The sequence below is a fragment of the Simochromis diagramma genome, unplaced genomic scaffold (assembly GCF_900408965.1).
Source record: "Simochromis diagramma unplaced genomic scaffold, fSimDia1.1 OVJJ01000293.1, whole genome shotgun sequence".
Taxonomy (NCBI): domain Eukaryota; kingdom Metazoa; phylum Chordata; class Actinopteri; order Cichliformes; family Cichlidae; genus Simochromis; species Simochromis diagramma.
This window is the reverse complement of record NW_024386801.1, coordinates 9,809,747-9,833,088: the sequence shown is the minus strand read 5'-3', so window position 1 is coordinate 9,833,088 and position 23,342 is coordinate 9,809,747. Positions and strand designations below refer to the sequence as shown.

At 41.1% G+C, this 23,342-nt stretch overlaps 2 protein-coding genes across 3 annotated transcripts; one reads left to right on the top strand and one right to left on the bottom strand.

Moving 5' to 3' along the window:
* The first annotated feature begins 497 nt into the window (after window positions 1-497).
* st8sia2 (ST8 alpha-N-acetyl-neuraminide alpha-2,8-sialyltransferase 2) lies at window positions 498-15,220 on the top strand. Of its 2 annotated transcripts, XM_040025662.1 has the most exons (6): window positions 498-987; window positions 2,434-2,490; window positions 4,756-4,896; window positions 4,991-5,248; window positions 7,609-7,902; window positions 11,627-15,220. In XM_040025662.1, exons 1-6 carry the CDS (start codon window positions 890-892, stop codon window positions 11,937-11,939), a joined length of 1,161 nt encoding a protein of 386 aa, XP_039881596.1. In that variant the 5' UTR covers window positions 498-889; the 3' UTR covers window positions 11,940-15,220. The 2 variants fall into 2 exon arrangements, with proteins under 2 accessions (XP_039881596.1, XP_039881597.1); XM_040025663.1 differs by lacking the exon at window positions 2,434-2,490.
* Window positions 15,221-16,868: 1,648 nt separating this feature from the next.
* On the bottom strand, window positions 16,869-19,170 carry fam174b (family with sequence similarity 174 member B). The gene is made up of 3 exons (XM_040025665.1): window positions 18,531-19,170; window positions 17,718-17,849; window positions 16,869-16,964 (listed from the first exon to the last, which is right to left on the bottom strand). Exons 1-3 carry the CDS (start codon window positions 18,806-18,808, stop codon window positions 16,961-16,963), a joined length of 414 nt encoding a protein of 137 aa, XP_039881599.1. The 5' UTR covers window positions 18,809-19,170; the 3' UTR covers window positions 16,869-16,960.
* Between the last annotated feature and the right edge of the window lie 4,172 nt (window positions 19,171-23,342).

Here is a 23,342-nt window from a genome sequence, read left to right as displayed (position 1 = left end):
CGGTCTGGTGGTAAAGAGAAGATGTGCCGCATCTCCTTTCCAAAGATGTGAATTTCACTCTTGTTACTGACAAAATTTGGGATTCATTTTTAAGTGGAAATGTGAAGAAAAAAGATAGATATAGGGCTCTCTGCTGCTCTAAACAAACTAATGACTAAAGCTGACTATGAAATGCACACAAGTAGTTTCCAACAGTGGTGAGCACGGCTACAGAAAGATGTTTGACCTTTATTTTGATAACGTGGGTTTTCAGACCACACATGCCTGCTTGAATACTGCACTCAGATGATTCATGCATGCCTGATTTTTTCTCTTTTTTAAAAAATTTTTAACCACTTGCCTCATACACCTGTGCAGGCTGGCTCCACACTGCTGCAGTCTCTCACCTCTCCTCACACCGTGCGCCAGCAACACCTGGAGCAGCAACCTGGAGAGTGAGATCAAACCGGCTGAGTGGATGGTGGATGTGGAGTGGGCGGGTGGGGGGGAGTGAAGATGGGAGAGTTTGGCCCCTGCGCCTTTAAGACTGCATGTGGTCCACATCTCGCTGCTCCCATGGCAGGCTCTGTAGGTGCACGCGTTCAAAGTTTGACTGGGGAATAGAGGGAAGAGCGGAGACCGCAGCAGCGGCGGCAGCAGCAGCAGCATCGCCCCGTCGGGAAACAGAAACACACACAACTGAACATCTGAGAAGAGAGAGAGGAGAGAGGAAGGACCGCAGCTCGCCGGGGAGTGTCCGACTCTGGCGAAAAGAACAAAGGCACAGATGACTGAGCGGATTTTCGCTTTCTAAATGGAAAACACAAGGAGGTTCATTTAAGTCAGTGTTCGCTAAACGGAGGGACTCCCCCCGGCCCCCCCGGCGGCTGCAGCCTCCCCCCTCTCAGCCATGCCGCTTGTATTCCGCACACTGTTGTTCGGCTTTGTAACGCTGCTGGTTGTGCTTTTGATAATTGATGATATTGCAGAAGTGGAGGAAGAAACTGCGTAAGTATCCCGCCGTGATTTATCCACGCAGTGTGTGTGTGAGAGAGAGAGAGAGGGAGAGGGAGAGAGAGATGATGCCCATTGTTTTCTTACCCAGCAGGTTATTTCCTTCAGGCTTTCTCAGAAGATTTGAGGTGCGATGTGTGATGTGAGGGGAGGGAAAAGGGGGCTGACTGAGTGGAATAAACGAGTTTATTTGAATTGAAATGAAGTTCGGAGTTTGGGGTGCCGGAGTGTGCGCGGTTTGTTTTCTACATTTGTAACACTTGGGTGCAGCAGGAGCAGCTGTTCCTACAGCAGCCCGCCTGCCTGGGTCTCCAAGGATTAGGCTATTTGTCTTGCAGCAGGCTGCATGCGGGATAGGATACATTTACACTATAAGAGAGAGGGGGGAGAGAAAGAGAGAAGGGGGAAGCGTGTGTGTGTGTGTGTGTGTGTAAGAGAGACAAAAGAGGTGAAGGGGCAAAAGAACGACAAAAAAAGAGGGTCTCCTCTATATATTTTTCTTCTTTTCATTTTCAGAGTTTGAAATGTTGCCGCAGGATTCCTCCAAGTCACACACACTCGCGTTTGACCTGCAAGAAGATCCATTCTTAATTTAGCATGAAAAACATGCAGGCTCCAAAAAAGAAAAGAAAAAAAATCCAACCAGACCTCAGCAGGGCTACATCCTCCTCTGCTTCTCTTCATAATCATCACATAGATGTAAAGATGTCCTGTTACCTGAATGGCAAAAAAAACAACAACCAAAAAACAAAAACTCACTTTTAAAGAAAAAAAATTCTACGTCTCTATGCAGCTTTTGTCTTCTTGCATTTCTCCCCTTTGAGCAAGAACATTTTGTTTTGAAAGCAATTACCCGGCTGTGGCTCACATTGTAATGAGGTCACATTGGTTTGTGATTTGCCGTGGGAGAAGCACCAGAACCAATTCCACTCCTGCATAAAATTCAGGCTAATATGATTATAACAATATATTTAAAGGCCACCGGGATTGTAAAACGAATGAAAGGAGCCCCGGTAGCACTCGGGTGTTTCACTTCTTCACTCCTATATTTAAAGTCGTCTATTAGATGTGACCAAGGTCACGATTGCAAAATTGCTCGAAGCTTAACAATCTGAATGCATATACAATATATTTACTGTAAATGCATTTTGCCTGATGCATTCAACACCCTTGTAAAGCGATCGCTCTTTTCCCCCATGAAAAGAAAATCTTCTTTTCAGTATAATGGGGCCCCATTAAGGCCACATTTCCCCTCATTACATCAGCAAATGGGTCCACAGTGAAGTTCTCTAAAAATGCCTTGATGTGTGCTTTTCACCTTTATTCTGTCTTGTAAGAGTGATGTACAGTACGCCTGCTGCTGGATACAGCTCCGTGTAAGAATCCACACCGCAGTAAGTGATTCATAATTCAATCTAAACCTTTTTTTTTCCCACTCAGAAATATTGGACATTCAAAGAAGATGAACTTGCACCAGCTCATCCCCAAACCACACAGGTCTGAAATCTTATCTACTCAGACACACAAACACACACACACACACACACAGCTGTAGAACACCAGTGGGTAGCTAAATGGCCTCTCTGGGTAATTTTCGCTTGCTATTGGTCACTGAATCCTTTACAGCTATGATGCCACAGTGAGTCAGTCACAGTGAGCGTCTCATTAGTTTTTTTTTAAGGCGAGACACAGCCGCTATAAATACCCATCAAAGTATGTGTGTGTATGTGCGTTTGTGTGGTATCCATGTGACAATGCAAACATCTGCCATGTGAGCAAAGCTGGATTTAACTTTAAGGAAACTGCAGTATTTCGCCGAACATCACTTTACTGCATTTAAGTTATTGTTCATGTCAAGGAGGTCCTTTTTCGGAGCAGTGGCTGAATGAATCAGATACTTAAGTAGAAGTAATATTATCTGTACCTACATATAGCCTGCCGCAAGTCCTTAAGAATCTGAAGCAGTATTTGTGCTCATCAGACACTTCATTAGGTACACCTTTTTACCGTTGGGTTGGACCACTCTCTTGCTTCAAGAGTGACTTAATTCTTTGTAGCACAGATTCAGCAACATGCTGGAAACATTCCTCAGAGATTTTGGTCCATATTGACTTGATAACATCACATATTAGCTGGAGACTTGTCAGCTGCACATCAGTGTTGCGAATCTCCTGTCCCTGCAAAGGTGCTGTATTGTATTGGGATCGAGTGACTGTGGGGGCTGTGTGTATACAGTGAACTCACTGACATGTTCAAAAAAAACAGTTTGAGATGATTTGAGCTTTGTGATGTGTTGCGTTATCTTGCTGGAAGCAGTCATCAACAGATGGGTCCACTGTGGTTGTAAAGGGATTCACATGCTTACCAACAATACTCAGCCATTAGTATTGCTGGTACATATTAGTCCAGAGTATGCCAAAATATAATCCCCCACACCATTTCGCCACTGCTGGCTGCCTGAACCATTGATACAAGGCAGGATCGATCCATGTTTTCGTGTTGTTCTGACCCTACCGTCCAAATGTCGAAGCAAATCAAGACTCATCACACCAGACAACGTTTTCCCAGTCTTCTGTTGAGTCCGTGTGAACTGTAGCTTCAGTTTTCTGTTATTGGCTGAGAGGAGTCCCACAGGTGTGGTCTTCTGCTGCCATAGCACATCAATTTTAAGGTTCACCATGTTTAATATTTAGAGATGCTCTTGTTTGTACTTTGCTTTTAAAGGTGGTGATTTGATTTACTTTTGCCTCCATGTCAGCTGGAAGCAGACAAGAAGGCAACAGACCATTGTCCTTTGACCTTTGACATCAACGATGCTTTTTCTCTTCTTTGGACCATTCTCTATAAACCGTAAAGGTGGTTGCATGGGGAAATCCTAGTATATCAGCAGAATCTGAAATACTCAGATCCCATCTGGCACCAACAACTACGCTTTTTTCAAAATAACTTAAATTACATTTGTTTCTCATTCTGATGTTCAGTTTGAACTTCAGCAGGGTGTCTTGTCTGGATGCCTAAATGGATACCATGTGATTGGCTGTTTAGATTTTTGCATTAATGAGAAGTTGAACAGGTGTCCCTATCAAAATAGCCAGTGATAGAGCAGCCCCATCAGATGTCATGTTCCAGTTCAAATTTTCATCTTAAGTTGGACCTATCTTACTTTTCCTCATTTTCTGGGCTTACTGATGGTAGATGCTCCTATTAAAAATGGCGAAATTTTCAAATAATGGAGCCGGCATGGGAATAACTAAAAATGCCATATGTGAAAAATTCAGGCTTCAGTGTATTAAAAAGGTTCACTTTCATATGTTACTTCCTCCTACTGGCTCTCTATTAGGTCACAAAGAGGGGATAGCCCTAATCGGCAATCTGCTGTTTAAACCTTCTGTTTGCAAGTGGCAACCAATCAGAAATAAGTTGGGTTAAAGGAAGAGGAAGTGAAACTAAATTTCACACATAGAAGATGAACCAAGGGACTGGAAAAGAGCAAAGCCGGTAATAAACAAAGCATGGAGTCATTTGTTAATCTAGTTTTCTTGTACCGTAACTCTACCTTGGTACACTCAGATTCACATATTTTTCTTGGTTACATTCTATACAGCATCTCTGTTTTTAGTCTGTTCGGAGAAGGAAAAGCTTGACATAACAGCCTTTAGATTTAGCAATGAATGGGGCAAATTCTAACAATACATGGAGGAGATAACAGGCATAATTTTTTTGGACTGTGTGTTGGTAACACAACTTTTTCTTATCATTTAGAAAAGCTGCAGTACATGTAAACCCCACTGCTTTGACAACAGCAAGCGCGGACACATATCGTCACCGTCCAATCTACAATAACACTGCCAAACACTCGTCAAACAGCTGGACTTTCAATAAGACCCTCTCCCACCTCATCAGGTATTTTTATCACCCTCCACAATTATCTCCACAAGGTTTTACACTTCGCTGTAGACGGGCGGTCATAATTGGCGCATATTTTCTCTTTTCACAGGAAAAACATTCTGAGATTCCTCGACCCGGAGAGAGACATCTCGATTCTGAAGGGCACGCTGAAACCGGGAGATATCATCCACTATGTTTTTGATCGCCACAGTACCACAAACATCTCAGAAAATCTCTACCGTCTCTTGCCAACCGTATCCCCCATGAAAAACCAGCATTACAGGCGCTGTGCCATCGTGGGCAACTCCGGGATCCTTCTGAACAGCAGCTGTGGGCCTGAGATCGACTCTCATGACTTTGTTATCAGGTAACATGGGTGATTTAAGTCTTAGAAGCCTTTTGCTTGAAATAAATCATAAAACACAGCAGTTAAAATGGACTATAATTGAAATAGATTGGTGCATTAAGTTTTAGGCTTGTCTTATCTCCTGCACTGAGTGTATAATTCATATTAGTATGATAATCGATAGCCGGTGGCCACACGGCTGGAAATATTTTAATTGCGCATTTGAAAAAGCTGTCAAAGCTTCTCTGATGGCTTAAATTTGGGAAGCAACTGTCAAGCTGAGAGCTGTTAGATGAACGATTATACATGAAATTGACATTTTGAACAGCCTTTGCATCCAGCGGTAAGACGTTGTGCTTTTCAGAGAAACACCAGTGTTCTCCTGGGCCCTGCTCTCATTTAGCAGAGCGCGCTGTTTGCGAAGCCATCGGCCAGGTCTGTTTGTGTTTGGGTGCAAGCTCGCGAGTCCCTGAGTGGGTTATGTATCACCATTCATACCTGCCAACAGAGGTAAAGAAAAAAAAGCCTGTCAAGGCTGTATTATATTTGGCAGATGGGAAAAAAAAAAAAAGAAAAGTGTTCTGGTTTAAATTATCTTTGGAGTTAGGCATGATCGAACAGAACCGCCCAACCTGCACCCTCTCAGAAATCAGTGTTGTTAGAATTAGAGCAGCACCTCACTGCGCTGGTTGATCGATAGCTCAAAGTCTTGCACACCTTTCACGAGTGGATTCTGTCGTATGCCTATCTGTCTTGTATCTTGTGCTGCCGTGTTACCCTGATGAGAAGAGGTCATGATTTCTAGACTCCCTCAGCATCATGATAATGCCAGGCGATGGCAGTAATGGTCAGCTGAAGTCACAGAACAGGAAATGTGTCATTTTGAGAAGCGGAGGAATTTGCTTCTGTGCTCACATATCCGATCGGCAGATAATGTTGCAGCTAAATATAGTTCCCTGCCCTCCGCTCAGTTCCCACAAAGTAGGTTGACAGCGTTCGGGGTACATAGATTGCTTCAGCTCATCATGCACCATCTGTTCTTTGCAGTGGGTACATTAGCTGCTGTGGACAGCGACAGCAACCATTAAGATGTAAAACACAACACCCCAGAGCGGAGAACACCCACACAGATAAAAGATCCAGGGTTCATTTGCTCAAATTAATTAATTAATTAATTAATTAAAAAAATCAAATCAAATCTGTGGCAATTAAAGTTTTAACTCCAAAGCCTGCTGAAGTTTTAGCAAATTTGGCAAATGTGATTCACTTTATAATTACCGTTTAAAACATAGATTATGAAAGAGATAGCATGGCGTTGGCGGCACCTGACCAGTCACAAAAAGGGAGCAATTAAATAAACACGAGGCTTACAGAACAAAATCATTTTTGTTTAATTAAAAATTGCCTTATGAGGCTTTGATGTATTTATTTATTTATTGAGATTCTGAATTTCTACAAGACTGTGATTTCAAGAGGTTCTGTGTTTTATAATACCTGTACTGATTTTACTAAATCTTGCCTCTGACAGATTCCCTCCATGCAACAATAATTAATAAAGACTAAATCTAAGACTGAAACTAAATGGAAACAAGCAAAGTCACAGTGGATACTAAGTGAAACAACTGAATTTAAAAAGATAAGCAAAAGCTGGGACAGGCAGCTCTAGTTAAACTATGGCTTTTATATAAAACTTGTCATTAATCTTTAGTTAAGAATCACTGCACTGAATTTTGATTCTTTTTACACTGATGTTTCAGATGATGAAAGTTTGACTGAAAGTAAAGAAGTCCTGGCAATTTATCATTGAAAATATGAACGAACCCCGCAGATCTGAAGTGCTCAGACTAAACAAACACTGTAATCAGTGTGTAGATAAGAGAATAAAAACGTATTAACAACAAGGCCTCCTGATGTCTCCTCCCCGCCTACAGAATGGAGATGTTTCGCTGTGAGGATAATTACCAGCTTAGTGTTTTTCTGACATTTACTTTCAGGCGGAGACTAACATCAATGAAGAAAATGCCACCCTGCTTTCCTGCTGAATTTCACCTTTACTTCTGCTCTGTTTCACTCTTCAGACTTTGGGTGGTGGGGGGGGAAACAGATGGTTGCTAAATTACGTGGAAAAAATAAACAAATAAACAAAAGTTTCTCGTCAAGGTTTCACGATGAGATGATCGAACAGCTTCCACGATTGGCTTAATGTAACCCGTCAGTTATCCACCTGTGTTTCATTAATCAGAACCACGTAGGGAGGTGAAAGTTACTTAAAAGTTGCCTTCATAGAGGATATCAGAGCTTTAACTGTAACATAAAGGTGGAAAGTTTTGACTTTCTTTACTTTTGTATACATGTTAAAACTGAACGCTCTTTGCTTTAAGGTGTAACCTGGCACCGGTGGAGGAATACTTTCAGGACGTGGGATGGCGGACCAACTTGGTGACCATGAACCCGTCAGTAGTGCAGCGAGCCTTCCAGGACCTGGTCACCAATGAGTGGAAGGAGCGCTTCTTACGGCGTCTTCGAAGCCTCAGCGGCAGCGTGTTGTGGATCCCAGCCTTCATGGCCAAGGGGGGAGAGGAGCGCGTGGAGTGGGCACTGCGTCTCATCCTGCTGCACACCGTAGACATACGCACCGCCTTTCCATCGCTGCGCCTTCTCCATGCCGTCAGAGGGTAAGATGCTCAAGCACAGACTTATAAGAACACCTGTGAGCAGCACACTCAAAGGGGCTGACGAAGCCAATCTGCAGCCCAGGTGGCTATTTTTAAGCACAGCTGATCACCGGGGGCAGTCGGTGAGATAAAGCTACTCTGCCTTTCTCCACTCAAGGGCCCACCTATCAAATTTACCTAAAAGGGAAACTGTTATGCTCATTTTTCAGCCCTATAGTTTTATTCTGGGTCTCTGACTGAGTAGCTTTGCATGACTCACAGTTCCAAGAATGACTTATTTTGGTTAAACGTCCCTCCCCACTGTGCAGCCTTTAGTTGATCTTCTATTTGTAACAAGTCATTTTAGCTCACTTCTGCCTCCATTTAAGCCAACTTACTGCTGAAACTGTCAGCGCTTTTGTCTTTGGGAAAGCCAAATTGAGTATTATTTTGGACAATAACTTCTTTCTAATAATTTGAGGACTCTCGGTCTGTCCGTCCATCTGTTCTCCAACTGTTCTTTCAATCCACTTCAAATTTTGCAGGGGTATTAGTGGGGCCCCTGGCTGAGTGCAGTGCCCAGTTTGACGTCATTTGAATGAACGGCTCACAAGATTTTGACTAAAAGAGTGACAACTGTGCTGTGCCGTTATCGTTCTGTGCTTCACTTTTGCCTCTCAGCCCTAAGTTTAGGATCACAGCTAACTGCCGAACACTAACCTGAACCTAATTCTAATTTTAACCCTAAGCTTAGTCTTAACCCTCAAAAAGGGCCTTGAAATTTGAAAGCATGACAGAAAAGTGCCAACTTTTAAAAAATGTAATTAAAAAAAAATCGCACGAAGACAGCTGAACAAGTATGAACGACATTTCTTTGTTTACACTTTTATCTCGTTGTATGTGTTTGCTTTCCTGAAACGGTCTGTCTGTTCTGCACAGGGCTGTTTTAAACAGGCACCATCGCACTCATTTGTTCGGTTGCTGTCTCCTTTTATAGCTGTCCTCTTTTCAAGTCTGCAGCTTTAGGATAGCCTGCTTGTGACACATTTATGGGACACTTGTAAATTGTGGAAACTCGGGGAAAAAAGGGAGGAAAAGAAATGGGTTTCTTTTTCCCAAAATGAGCACTGTGACAAAAAAATAAGGAAAATATAAAATAGGCCCACTTTATATATAAAATACCAATTTAACCCTGGATACAATGTGATGGGGTCAATTTGGGAAATGTGCTTCTTTCACATGGGCAGATGTTGATTCAGCTCTAGTCTTGTCTGATGTCATGTCAGGTAAGAAGCATTTAGCTTAGTGTGAATATCTTGAGGAAAGGAAAGGAAAAGTACTAGCCTGGTCTCTTTTGGCTCAAGTTGAATGTTTGCATATGCTGCTTAGTTCTGTCCAACAGTGCTGCACCCGCACAATGCTGAATGCTTGCTTTGAGGGGAAGGTGCATGAGAGGATTCAGTACAAGTCCACAAGGACACGCACGGTGTTTAAGTCCATCTCCTTGTGCACACTTTCCACTAAAGCTGCTTGAGCACAGAGGGAAGTTAAAAATTCTCTAGAAATTGGGTGCTGTGTCTGCCCACCATGCTTGGGAAAGGCTTTTCCATAGTGCTTAGCACGCATGGTAATCAACATGGTGCAGCAGACCAGTCTTTAAGCAGCTGCTGTACTTCACAGCAAAGATACCGTGGCTAAAAAGTGTGAGAGTCACCCAGCGTTTCGTAATCATCCACAGGAGCTCTGTGTGGTTTGATTAGATGGTCCTGCTCAGTTACAGCTGGGAGAGGTTAACCTGCATCATCACTCCAAAATGAAACCAAAATATCATCCTCATGGTGAAATCAAAAGAAAAGTCACGGGGTCAGAGGTGGTGCTGGACCAAAATATAATATGACATTTCCATTGAGTCACAGCGCTCCCACCATTTGACTCTATCTTGGTTAAAAAAAAAGCAGGGAGCAGCGAGTCCTGCACCCGACACCGTGACATTGCCAGGCAACCAGCAGAGATGCTGCATTAAAAAGCTGTGTGGACTGACCTCATGGTGTTCATAAAGTCAATCTTTTGACTTGATTCTCTGCAAGAAAGCAAATACACACATTTCACAATTCAGCGTCACGCTGAGGCTTCACTGATGAGGCGAAGTCAAAATCTCGGTGATCACATGTTCCCGTCAGCTCTTTAGCCTGATTTATACGAGCTTGTGAAAAGATCAGTTTGCCTAATTATTTGCAAATGTTGTTGATTTGTTCCTTCTGCTGCTTTTTCCGGAGCTCCTGAATAGCTCAGATAATAGGAAAAGCTGCTGCGCTGTGGTTTAATGTGTTGTGTTTAGTGCATTTGATTAATCATGTTATAAATTCCATTTATTATCATTAATGTTATCTTTTTTTATTTAACAGCTTGTCAGTGATTTTTTTTAAGAAGTCCTCTTTACACTGATGTCAAATGTCCTAAAGTGCATTTGGACATTTATAAAAATCCCTCTCTGCTATTGTTTGTGTGTCCTCGCCTCTGTTATCATTAGCACACTCTGCCCTGGTTCTTTCCTGCCTCGTTAAAAGCCTAACAACCACCGCTGGTCGGTGACCAAATTATGCGATTTTCTATGCTCCAACTCACTCTCGGTATTGCAAAGAGGCACAACCAGCCATGATTTTTCTTGTTTACAGACCGTAAGAAACAGTCTTTGCCCTAAATCGATAGTCGTGCCTGATAAATGCTCCCCTGACCTTTCCTCGGAAAAGCTGAACTTTAAATCGTGCTAGTTTGCAGTAGAGAATAAATCTTGTGTGCTCATATTCACCGTAACCAAATCTCAAATCTCACCTCGGATGATGCCACTGATAATTAAACCCTGTTCTCCTGCCCACTGTTTGTCCTGCACGGCTCATGAGCTGATTAGAGTGGGAGGTTACTGCTGCTGCATCTCAACACGAGCTTCCACATTAACTATAGAGGGTGTTAGAGGAGAGGCTGTTGTGGCCTCAAGGCTGGGCAAATGGGCCAGTGACTGGAAAGGAAAATGAAGCTGATGCAAGCGAACGTGTGACCATCTGTCCCCGAAGCTGCTCCCAAGGGGAGCGTGTGGCACGTCACTGTCACAGGAGCTGCTAGTCACCTCAGGTAGAGAAAATAGTCGTGCAGAGCAGCTGTGGCGTCTGCAGCTTTTGTTAAAAAGGCTCACGCAGTGAAAAGAACATACAGTCTGTGCTCCAACTCTCGACAGATAGAAGTCATTTTCTTTCCCCTGTAGATGCTACCAGCCTTGTGCTTAATAGAACTGCAATAATTGTAAACCACTGTTTTTTAAAAGGGTCACAAAATTAAAAAATCCCATTTCCTACAGCTTCAACCAATCACCAGTGGAAAACTCAAAGGTAAAAGAGAGAGAGGGAAGAAAGCAGCCAGTCATCACATTTGAAAGACTGAAATTATTAAACCAACTGACCTACAGAAGACTTTAGGAATATGCGAGACAGTTGTGAGGCCAGTGTGTTGTTGTTTACATCAGAAAGGTGTCGGTCAAACTCTCTATTTTTGCTTGTGTCACGCAGGATTCAACTCCTCTTACTGAAGGAGAAAAGTGGTTCTTCCCAGTGAATGCAGAGCTCACTGTGTACCCAGAAAAGAGTTATGGACACCTTCATTGCTCATCCTTTTGTTCTGGTTCTGTCCGAGTGTCTCCTGTTTTGTCCCTGAATGTCTTATCTTACAGCTCTGTCTCTGTCTGCATCTGCAGGTACTGGCTGACGAACAACGTCCACATCAAACGTCCGACCACCGGCCTCCTCATGTACACAATGGCCACTCGCTTCTGCGAGGAGATCCACCTTTACGGCTTTTGGCCCTTTTCGCTCGACCCGCAAGGCAAACCGGTTAAATACCACTACTACGACACCCTCAAATATGAGTACACCTCCAGCTCGAGTCCTCACACCATGCCTTTGGAGTTCAGGACCCTGAGCACGTTGCACAGACAGGGGGCGCTACGGCTCCACACTGGGGTTTGTGGCATCCAGCAGAGACCACAGAAAGATCTCCAGAGCAAATAGCAGAAGGTTCTGCGGCAAGCAGACTTGAATACGAGCAGTTTTTCTCGTTGCTAGCACTTTTATGAGACTTGAATTAACTTATTTTCAACAGCTGGAATGAACAATTTTTCTATTTCAAGCTCAAAGAGTGACCAACTCCACCCTCAGGCCTGAGGTCTCTCCACAAGCACATCTTTTTTTGCGTGTCTGTATGTGTGTTGATTAAATAAATTAATGAATATAATTTCATTTTTATATTCTAAATTAAAAGTAGCTGACATCCCACAAGTGTTAAAAGTTAATAAGGCTGGCTCTGAAATTCATATTCCAACTTTGTGATGATAAGACTCAATTTAGGGGTGTTTTGTGAGCTGTTAAATTACTGGTTCGCTTGTTGAGCCACAAGATGGAAGCACTTAATAATCAGGAAGAATGATGATAGAGGAAAAAAGGGGACCAACATTTCTTTTTAAAACACTTTGAAGTGGAATCTCTTAAACGCTTTCTATGACATAACCTTACTTTAATGTTAGAAGGTTAATAACAAGCAAAAACTCAAACCTCCAATAAACCAGAGCCACAGTCTAATAAAGTCAGGTTACCTTGAGAACCAAATCAAGAAAGGAAGGCGTGAGCATAATGGAGGAGTGTACCAGCTGTTCACATACGAATGTTTACTTAGACTTTGCCAACGGTAAACCCACTTTGTAAACTTTCCTCAAACAGCACCAGCCCTGTTTCCTCACCGGAGGGCGAGACGGTAGCTGGATGTTTGTACTAAGAAGAGGTTTACTTTTTGAGATGAATGTATTCGTTGGCTTCCTTACTGGGAACAAGCAAGCTCCATGATGTGCTTTTAAATTAACATTAAGTCGCAATCAGCAGCTATTTCAGTGACATATCACTGAGAGGACTCCGAGATGGACATATGTATGCCTTTATTCATGTGGAGCAAGGGTTCTCAAGGTTTTTATGACCAATGTAGGGAGAGGAGGTCTGCACACATCACAAACACTGGAAATGTGTGTGACGTGTCTGTTATTTGTGTTTTTAATTGACTTTTCGCGACATTTAATATGTTCAGTGTTGCATTTCTTGACACCAGCTATATATGTCAGTGGTAGAAAGGTTTAGTCTGCTATAATGGCTGTAACACAGATATGTGCTGCTACACTCACTGGCCACTTTGTTAGGCACAGCTGTTCAACTGGTTGTTAATGCAATTATCTCATCAACCAATCATGAGGCAGCAGTGCATTTGGGAATGTTGGCAAATGTGGTCAAGATGACCTGCTTAGGTTTGAACTGAGCATCAAAATAGGGAAGAAAGGGGATTTAAGTGACTCTGAATGTGTCAGACAGGCTGGTCTGAGTATTTCACAATCTGCTGATCTGCTCGGATTTTCCCACACAACCATCTGTAGGGTTCACAGAGAATGGCCTGATAAAGAGAGGAGCTCACTGGATCGTGAGCAGCAGTTCTTTGGGTGGAAATGCCTTGTTGATGTCAGAGGTCAGAGGAGCATGGCTAGACTGCTTTAAGCTGACTCAAATTATTGTTACAACCCAGGTATGCAGAAGAGCTTCTCTGAACACACAACACGTTGCACCTTGAAGCAGACGGGGCACAGCGACAGGAGACCACAACGGGTGGTCGTGGAATGTTTCCAGCACATATCCCATAAAGCATTAAGGCAGCTTACTAGCAAGGTAACCTAATGAAGTGGCCAGTGAGTGTAAAGGATCGTTTGATGTGTGGATTAGTTAAATATAAACTAGTGCATTTCTTTCTTTGTTGCCCTGAAAGACCTCGTAACATGTTACCAAGAGCTGCTACGGGCTCACAGGTCACACTTTAAGAAATATGGAGGTAGAGTGATGTGTTCATTTTTCTTGTAGAGCATGTTTGGAATTAGTATTAAACCAATATAATAGTTTGATACATAGTATTGTGCCTATAATAAATCAATTCCACCAGTCCCTAAGTGGACCATCCCCATGCCCAGACTCTATAAAAGGTTTTATTCGGCTGTGAGTTCTTTAACCTAGTTATCAATTTAAAATAAAAACAGAGTATGCAAAAAACGTCTCGTCTAGGCCTCTGGTCAGGATAGAAACTCCTTTTTATGTACATTTTAAGGCCAGTAGTAGACTGGCTTTTCAAACGGGAACATCTTAACACAAGATTAAATTATATTTTTGTACTTCGAGGATCCACCTCATCAAAAGGGGTTTTGTTTTGGGCTTTTTCTTCCTTTTTTTTTTTTTTTGGAGTTATCTCGATGTTGATATTTTGGCCAAGAAGCTCTGGGTATTTTTCTGTAACAATATGCCTCTGTTATAGAAAATTAAAGGAAGCATTTGAAATATTCCGAGAGCTCCATAGCTAAACAAATAGCCTCTCATGCGCTCTCAGCCATGTGATTTGTCCACAAAAAGTGTTGTTTTGACAGGATGCGCCTGTTGACTTGCATGTCGACCTTATTGCGCTGCCAATTAAGTTAAGAATAGACATGAAAGTTGTACTAGAGACGTCAGCAGTCTGAAGCAATGAAAGGTTTATTTGTGTGAGCTTGTCTGACTTTGGCAAAAATAGAAACGGTTTGTGACCAACGCTATTAAGTTAATTAACCCAGAATGTGGAGTTTGCCACAGATGAGAAAAACTTTCTCACACATGTTCCCTGCTCTGAAGATTGTACAGTTTTTATCTTGCCCCCCCCCCCCCCCCCCACGTACCCTGTTAACATCTGTTTAATGTGCAAATTACAGCAAACTAATACTCGCTTTTGCATGTTTGTCTTGTGTTAATGGATACAGTTTGAGCATATTCCAGTCTTTTTGTTCGTTTTTATGATCCTCAGTGTGACTCACTGATGCTTAACGTGTGCATTTATGACAACGTGAATGTACTTTTCTGTGGCAAAAAAATACACAAAATTTTTCCTTGACACTTCAAAGGAAGCGGGTTTATTTCAGTGGTTTTTCAAATAAATGGAAACTGAGGAAACAGACAGGGCTACACGCACATCTGTGTCAGAAACCAAGCAGGGGCTTGTTTACTATAAACTTTTAAAACAGTTCCACTTGTAATTTTTTTTTTCTTTTTTGTTTTTGGGTAAAATGTGGAATCATGGAAATTAGTTTCACCGCTACAGCTTTAATTTCTCTTTACGAGCGACCATGTGCAGCAGATGATTCGGTGAAGTTTTTCCATCATTTCACACAACTCCAGCCAAGAAAAAGAAAAAAAAAAAACGTTGACAAAGGTTGGCATCTTTGTCTGAGCAGGCACAAACACATTGATCTGCAGCTTTCTTCACAAACAGTTAAAGACACGGGACAGAAGAGAAAAAGTGGAAAACAGTAAATAACAGCAGCCAGCTTGAGGAATATTACAGAACATCATATTTCAAAAAATACAGTATGTTTACAAGTTTGATTCACATATGATTCAATGAATGATTCTGTCAAGACAATAAACACATCCAGCTTTACCCAAAATGCCAAAAACACTTTATTTCAGACAGGCGTGGGGAGAGAAAGAAAACGATAAATTGATTGTGCAAGTTTGGTCACGGCAGTCTTTTTATTTTCTTATTAAACCGAGGATGGAGGTCATTTGGAAACAGCTGCACCTGCAGGCCACAGTGCACTATCAGATAACAGTTTGGATTAAAAGAGAAGGTCACAGACGGCAACCGCGCGACCGTGTGCTGCAGAAAAGCTCATCTGTGTCTGTTCTGCCTCGCTCCTCAAACAATGTAATTATCGTTATTGGGCAGACGGAGACGTGAGGGTCTTGTGATCTCCTCTGCTTTTCCTTTCATTCACTTTGAATAAAACTTTAGATAGATAATCGTAATTTAATTTTTTTTAATATGAGTTTTTAATATAGTGGTTTAGTATTTATAAAAAGTAACAATCACTTTTCCCCAAATGTCAAAAGTGGCCTTTAATACAATCATAGCCCAGGAAAATTTCTTCTTTTATGAGAAGAAGTCAGTTAGCCATTAGTGGATATTACAGTGAGGGACTTTAATTTGTTAGCTGGTATAAAGAATATCAAATTTGGGGATATTTTTTAAAGCGAGTAACTGGACTTTGACCCTGAAAAGTCAAACTTTAACTTGGCCTTGAAAGTAAGATACTGGGCGCATGTTAATCACTGTGGCGGCATGACCGCAGTCTCCACAGGCAGCGCCGATCCTGCTCAGCGGTTCCTTTTTTAAGGATTAAGCGTGTTTCAGCGCACTCGATAACAGCAGATTCACATTCATAGCAAACTGGTATATACTCCATAAATATGACACAAAAAGTCTTTGCGCTTCGAGTCAAATCTGATAACCTTAAAGGTCAACGTCAGCTGTGATAGCAGCGAAACAGGAATGTCTGAAAGAATACACGGTAAAAAAAATATATATATATGTAGCGTATGCTCACTCCTGACTGGAAAGCCTTTAACAGTATATACGCACAACAAAGTGGTTAGTACATATAGGTAATATTTGGTTTTGGTTAAAAAAAATATCAATTAAATTTTACAGTTGAAGAAAGTACTCTTGGTAAATGACTACTTTACGCATTAGGCGATGATCTGTAGTGACCACCATGTATTTATTTAGTTATTTAAAGTGTGATTAACCCTGGATTACGGACATGGCTTCAAAGCAGACATTCGCTGAAAGACTTTTGGAGCCTCCTTATCTCTAACATTAGAAATAACCTGGGAGATTATTTGGCTCACGTGATAGAAGCTTTAGGAAAGCAGCGAACAGTGATGTCAAAACACTATTTAACCACAGATACAAGCCATGCACAGACAGCATTAAGTTGCTGATATGGTAAGACTTGGAAATGCGCGCGCGCACACACACACACACACACACACACACACACACACACACACACACACACACACACACACACACACACCCACACACAAAAAAAAAAAAAAAAAAAAAAAGTACAGGAAATCACTTGTACTTGTCCCGGGCCAAGTGGGAGTCATCAGCTCAAACACGCTGACGTCCACGCCGGTATTCACCTGCAAAGCAGAAACTTAGAGTTACTTAACGAGCACACAGTGAGGAGGAAGTGTGTTTGCCCGTCAAGAGTCCTGTCTGACTTGGAAGTCAGGAATGTCAACTAAACAAGGCGTCCCTTTGAGGAAGTGACTGTGTGAACAATGGAAAGCACGGAAGGGTGAGACCTAAAGTCAACAGTGCATTAGAATTAAAGTAGTGTGTTTCTTTAGGATGACCAAAGCTGGTCAAACACACAGTTTTTAATCAAGCTTTGTACTTAAAAAAAAAAAAAAAAACAAAAAACTTCCGGGACGGCTGGTAAATTTGCCGTTGTGCAAAATTTCACAGTCAAAACCAAAGTGCAATCTTGCATAAGCAAATCAGGGTTTCAGCATTTTATGGCTGTAATAGTAAAGATTAAGGCGCCTGAGGAAAACGTATCAGTGTTTTAAAATCTACATTAACCTTACATTTGCTGTGTAAGAACCTGTACAAAGAAACTTATGATCTGTCTTCAAGGCCATCATTTTTAGTACTCATGGCTTCTCATGGTCAGCATCTCATCCACATCTACATTTTCTCTTCTCTGATACACGTAGAACATTCTCAGTACATGAGGCTCTCATGTTTTCTTTCTTCTCTGCTTATGTGACCAGTAGAAATTGAAGAAAAGGAGTTTTTCCTCTGGTTCTGCTTGGAATATGATGAATGTAACATGATGAACTTGTCATTGCTTAAGTGATCCAAAAGAAATAAAAACAAAACAAACCAACCTGTATTTGACATCGAAAAGGGTTGAGTCATCCTCTTCATCGTTTTCTTCATTGAGAGGCGCCATCTCGACGCGCTCTGCAGGTGTAGTGATAATATCATACTTCCGAGTCTTCCTGATTCTTCTGCCAGATCTGCGAGAAAAGACAACCGTCACACATGAGGTGAGCAAGAGAATTAAAACTTTGCCTTTTGGATCACAAAGCCTACAACCTGAAGTTGTAATCTTCCTTTAGTTCTGCCATATGGAGTGTGTTAAAGTGCTCAGACTGACCCAAAAAGTGGGGCAAATATTATTTCAATATGGTGATAATCAGTTGCTTAAGTAAGCGCCAACCTCCCAAAGAAGAAGTTCCAGTTTATTCAATCTTACACTGTTTTTATTTACATCAACTTCTTAAATGCTAGGGACTAAAAAAAACCCTCACCGATTAATTAGAAATATGATCAACAGTCTGACTGCAAAGGAAAATAGCAACTAGCAGAATTAGATCTGACCTGGATGAGCCCGAAAATAAACTGTGCAATCAGAGAAATGTAAACAGAGTAACAATGTAGCCTACTTCACTAGATTCAAGGCTTACGGGCACATAAAACGACTACATAAGGCAGTATGACGCTAAACTTATCAGTGCCTAGAAATCCCCGTAAGATGAGAATCAACAGGCCCAGACCCTTCTCCATCACATCACACGGGGACAAATCAACCACACGCAAATGTATAAACAATCCTGCTCTCATAATGTCTGCATGACTTTTACAGCTTCACAACCGTTGCAACGATTGATTTGTTTTTTCTGCGCCAACCTGCCTACCTGACCACTTTGATGACCAGGCACGTGATGAGAGCAGCTGTTAACACGCAGATGAAAATAACAATGTTTTTCAGGGTCGGAAGATACGTCATTAGAGATGAAATCCGGGATCCCACGGCAGCATCCGTGGCATTGTTAGTCAGTGAATCTTGACTGATGACGGATGATGATGATGTTGAATTTAAGTGCGTCGCAGATGAAGGAGTGAGCAGTAGTTCGCCGCTGACCCCCCAAAGAGCCGCGGCAATAAAGGTTAAGGCCAGGTTATGAGCCACCATTGTCCTGAAATAATAAAAACGCAAGCGGGATACTGCCCGTAGTTTCTCCCGAAATAGATGAGCGGCGACAGCAGCTGTCACATTATAGAGAATCCGCTTATCGGTGTCAGATTTGGTTGTTTACACAATAAAGCCAGAGGGAGAGATGCGCAGACATTTCTCTACACGTCCAAGCTGTCCTCAAAGCTGCGCTTCCCCCGTCGTAACTTGCATTTGATCCCAAAACGTGTTCCTCTCGAGGGGAGCTACAGCGATCCCTTCCTGACTGTACGAGGACTTCGCGCAGAGAAGGGGATTATCCGCCTCCGGAAGAGCTCTGCAGGCTGACCCGCTGCTCCCGGTGCTGAAGAAGAGCATTATGTGGGCTTGTGCTGCGTTCAAGCTAATCGTGTAATTTCAACAACTTCGTGCGATTGGGGGAAAATTATGCTGGCAACTTTAGTTTGACCTGTTAGTAGCTTACCTTAATAAAAAAACAAATAAAAAAAGCTCAGAAAATACAAGAGACATATCACAGAAATGTGCAGGTCCAATTTCATGGATTTCCTTTCAACACGGCTCATATTTTGAATTATTAGAAGTTATTAGAAGTGTGGATGAGACTTTCCTTAGCTGACAGAAACAACGCCTGGTGTAGTTTTATGTTGCTGTGGCCCATCTACTTCACAGTTCAAGATACTGGCTACTGATATGGTTTCAGTGTTAATAGATAACAGCTTTTAAATGTATTTGATTTTTAGAAAATGGTCATTTTTAGTCATCAGCGTTTAAAGAGCTATTGAAGGAAATTAAAAAACAGTTTATTCTGTCCCATCCAAAGCTACTTTTCTTGGTATTTTACAGTGTTTTCATTTATTTATATGTGATTTTAGAACAACATATGAATTTCTGTTCATGTGCACACGTTTATGGCTCCATGAAATGTGGTTTTCATTGTTACCAGACCACCTGCACACAAACAGTTAAATGGGGTGGGGTAAACATTTATGTCCAAGTTTAAGCAAAAACACATACCATAATTTCTTCACAGTGAAATTTTCCTGATAGCTGTAATCAAAATTCAACATTATGCAAGTAGTATAAAAATTAATCTAAGAATAAATGCAATCTCAACTTGTCTGCAGGTATGTAGTCAATGTAAAGTCCTGGACAATTTTACTTTATCATTACTCTCTGACACGGTTCATAGGTTGAAGAGTATCCTGACTTCTTCAAGCACATTTAAAGATCGATTGGTAGTTCCCAAATTTCCGACTGTACTGAAGGCAGCCCTTTTCCCTTCTAACGGTGGGCCGTAGCATACGCAATTTTACAAGGGCAGCAGACATCGGGTTCACGACCGCAAATTCCTGGGAATCTTGACCAGAAAATACCTAGAAGTCAGTGGGTCAGTGATAACCACTGACAACCACATCAGTAAGGATTAAAAAACGACTAAATCAGTGTCTTTGGGTCTGTCTTAAAATAGATGCAAATAATGATCCCCCTCCCCCAAAAAATAAAAATACATTTAAAAAAAATTACGTCTTTAACCAGAATTATTGTAAGAAAAACAAAAAAACGAAGAAGCGATATTTACAAGTTATTTTTACAAGGGTTGCCTGTAACTGAGAGTAAGGAAGGAACTTAAAACTACAGTAGATGTAGACATCAGACCACAGACAAACCTGTGGGGACTCCCTGTGTATGAAAACAAAGACAAAAGCTAGTCTGATTGTGTGTGTGTGGTGTGTTTAATTATTTCTGTATTTTTGTACATTTCCCTTACTAGAACTCTTTAATCTGAACAAGGTCCACCAGATGGCAGCACCAAATAATAATAGAGCAAGCATTTTCTCCTCAGATGAGGTTTCAACATGCAGCACACACTGTTTAGCGAAAACCTCGAGAATCAGAGGCATTTTGAAGCAAACAATCCATTTAGTGGTTGACTCTTTTTTCATATTTAAAGAGGTATTTTATGACGTAAGATCTAACACGGATTAGTACGCAAATTACAATAATGTCAGAGGAGCTTAAGTGAAGCACAAATACCAGACAGACCCACAAAACAACCATTATAAACTGTCCAAAGGCTGGATGTATATTACATATAATCATTTTTGCTCAGATGTATTTGCTTTTTGTGGTTTTCCCCATGTGGGGCAAGAGTTTGTTTCAAAAGGGAGGATACAAATTTTTAGCTGACAAGGATATTGTCACATCCTGAGAACAGGGCTTGAACTTTGCACAGAAAAACAGCTCAGGTTATGACCGAGGCGATCATGTCATGCATTTCCTTAAACTAGATTGAAACACATCAATACTCTATAGGATCTATATTACCTGTGCTATGAAATATGCTCATTATAATCCATGGTATTTATTTTGAATCTTATTTCTCTTTACCTTCAAAGATGGTTTAAGCATTAATTTCCTTGTTTGACTGTCACATTTTGTGTGTATTCACATCTTTCGAAGTGAAAAATCAAACATAAGAACCTGTTCTTATGTTTGATTGTTGGGTCAGTCTTTGCTAGAACCAACATCCACACCTTTCTACAACAGTGCTGCATTTACAGGTTTCAATTCTGAGAACATGTGTTCCAAGATAAATGTTAACACTTTACACTTTACCTTTTTCATCTCTAAAGCTACCATTATAAGCCTAGTTTCCCCAAAACTACAATCTTTTTTAAAGAATTGTTAAGAAAGGATGAAGAAAAGAAGTTGCAAGTCATACACATAAAAAACACCACAAATAACAGTATAAAAAAGGTAGGTCGGACACTCTATATATCATTTATCCATACATTTACTCACATAAACGGTAGTCCTTCATATGCTAACACGTGTGTTTAAAGTATTCTAATCACACTATTTTCCATAGAAATGCGATTCTAGTGATTAATTTATAATTTCCTACCATTTTCCTACCAAACTACGCACAAATACATCCTCCATTATCTTTGATTTACAGGTCATTTTGTCAATAAAATGTACTACATGTATCATACTTTTCCATATTTAAATTAAGGGGAGTGAGTTTTCCACTTGTTTACTGGCTCTATAGTTTAGTGTTGGTCATACATTTGCCCAGTAAGTGAAAGAGCCTCAGTATGGCCCCAGGAGGAGACACAAATCTCTTGTGAAGTTGTGTGTAGAGGTTTTAAAACCCTGTTCTACACTCTATTTTCTTCCCAAAATGCATTTATTAATTTCATTAAAACTGGAATCTATACATAAATATAAAATCTTACATGACTGTAACTACACCACATTAAGGACATTACATAAAGCAACATTATAATAAACACATTTAAGAACCAAATAGGAGTGGCACTTGTACAATTGGGGCACAGCTTCCCCCTGTCAGTCTCTCAGAGCACAATATTTAGATTTCAGCATTCAGGAAGGACCATCCATCCAACCAGTCATTTAAAATAAGGCCATGGTCACTTCACTTGTGGCGTCTGAATTTGTAATACCTCAGCAGGGCACTCCTGTTGCTAGGCTGATGATCTTTTTATAGAAATTTTCCACTGGAAAGAGCATGCGCTGCTGTGTGGAGCATCTCATTGGCCCACGATGGGGGTGGAGTGCGTGCATACCAGAGTCTTCGACAAATAGTGTCCAACAAAGGCTGCATTCACTGAACAAGCCAAGCTTGCCATGTTTGGCTGTTCTCAATAGATTTCTCAATGCATCCATTACATTATTAGTTTGAGTTTTCCTTTCTATTTCTTTTTGTTTATTTGCAGTTAAGGTTAATGATGGGCTGAAATCAGTAGATTTTTGCCAGGTTGTCACAAGCAGTGTGGACCTCTGTTATCTATTTCACATCTGTGCTTATATCCGGCTACATCCTCATGTATGTCTTAACCCTGAAGTAGATTTGATCTTTCCAGTCCATTCAATTCATCTTTTTTTTTTTTGGGGGGGGGGGGGTTATGCAGTTAAATATTTGAATTTTCTGTTCAAAACTAACAAATAAAAAGTTCATTTCATAGCACATCTAGCATGGCATCATCTTAGGCTAAGAAAGACTGTGTGCAAGGCCTCAATGAAGCTGAGTCACATGGTAGCAAAAAACATGTATTATAACTTAATAAAGTGTTATTAAGGTCCCTGGCAAGCCTTTAAGGCTATAAAAAGGAAGGGGGTCAAAGAAGGCCAGCATTATGGTAAAGAAAAACCCCCCAACAACAACAAACTATTTCACATTTGATTTGTGAGAAAATAAAAGAAAAAAGGGTAGCCTGAAAGCACACACTAGATTCAAGTGTTGGTATACCCTCAATAAGCTAACTGTAGCTTCGTGGCCAATGTTAATAATAATATTCGTACAAAGTTTTCTCATATACCAGCAGTTCACTTGGACTTCTAGCTAGCGTCATAATGTAGCTCTATCTGACAAATATACAGCTACACTTGGCCAACATAATGTTTTGTTAACTTCTTTCATTTACGACAATGTTTTAAATATGCTGTTTTTAACGTGGCATGAGCTCAGCCGAAGAAAGAAAAAAAAAGGAGGACATTTCTTTTACGTTCA

What these genes read in the sequence shown, in the direction of transcription:
- st8sia2 (XM_040025662.1), top strand. Translation starts at nt 890, where the DNA reads ATGCCGCTTGTATTCCGCACACTGTTGTTCGGCTTTGTAACGCTGCTG. An exon ending in CTCATCCCCAAACCACACAG is followed by an intron (nt 2,491 to 4,755) that starts GTCTGAAATCTT and finishes CTTATCATTTAG; the next exon opens with AAAAGCTGCAGTACATGTAA. An exon ending in ACCCTCTCCCACCTCATCAG is followed by an intron (nt 4,897 to 4,990) that starts GTATTTTTATCA and finishes CTCTTTTCACAG; the next exon opens with GAAAAACATTCTGAGATTCC.
- fam174b (XM_040025665.1), bottom strand. Translation starts at nt 18,808, where the DNA reads ATGGTGGCTCATAACCTGGCCTTAACCTTTATTGCCGCGGCTCTTTGG. An exon ending in CTGGTCATCAAAGTGGTCAG is followed by an intron (nt 17,850 to 18,530) that starts GTAGGCAGGTTG and finishes CTTTTCTCGCAG; the next exon opens with ATCTGGCAGAAGAATCAGGA.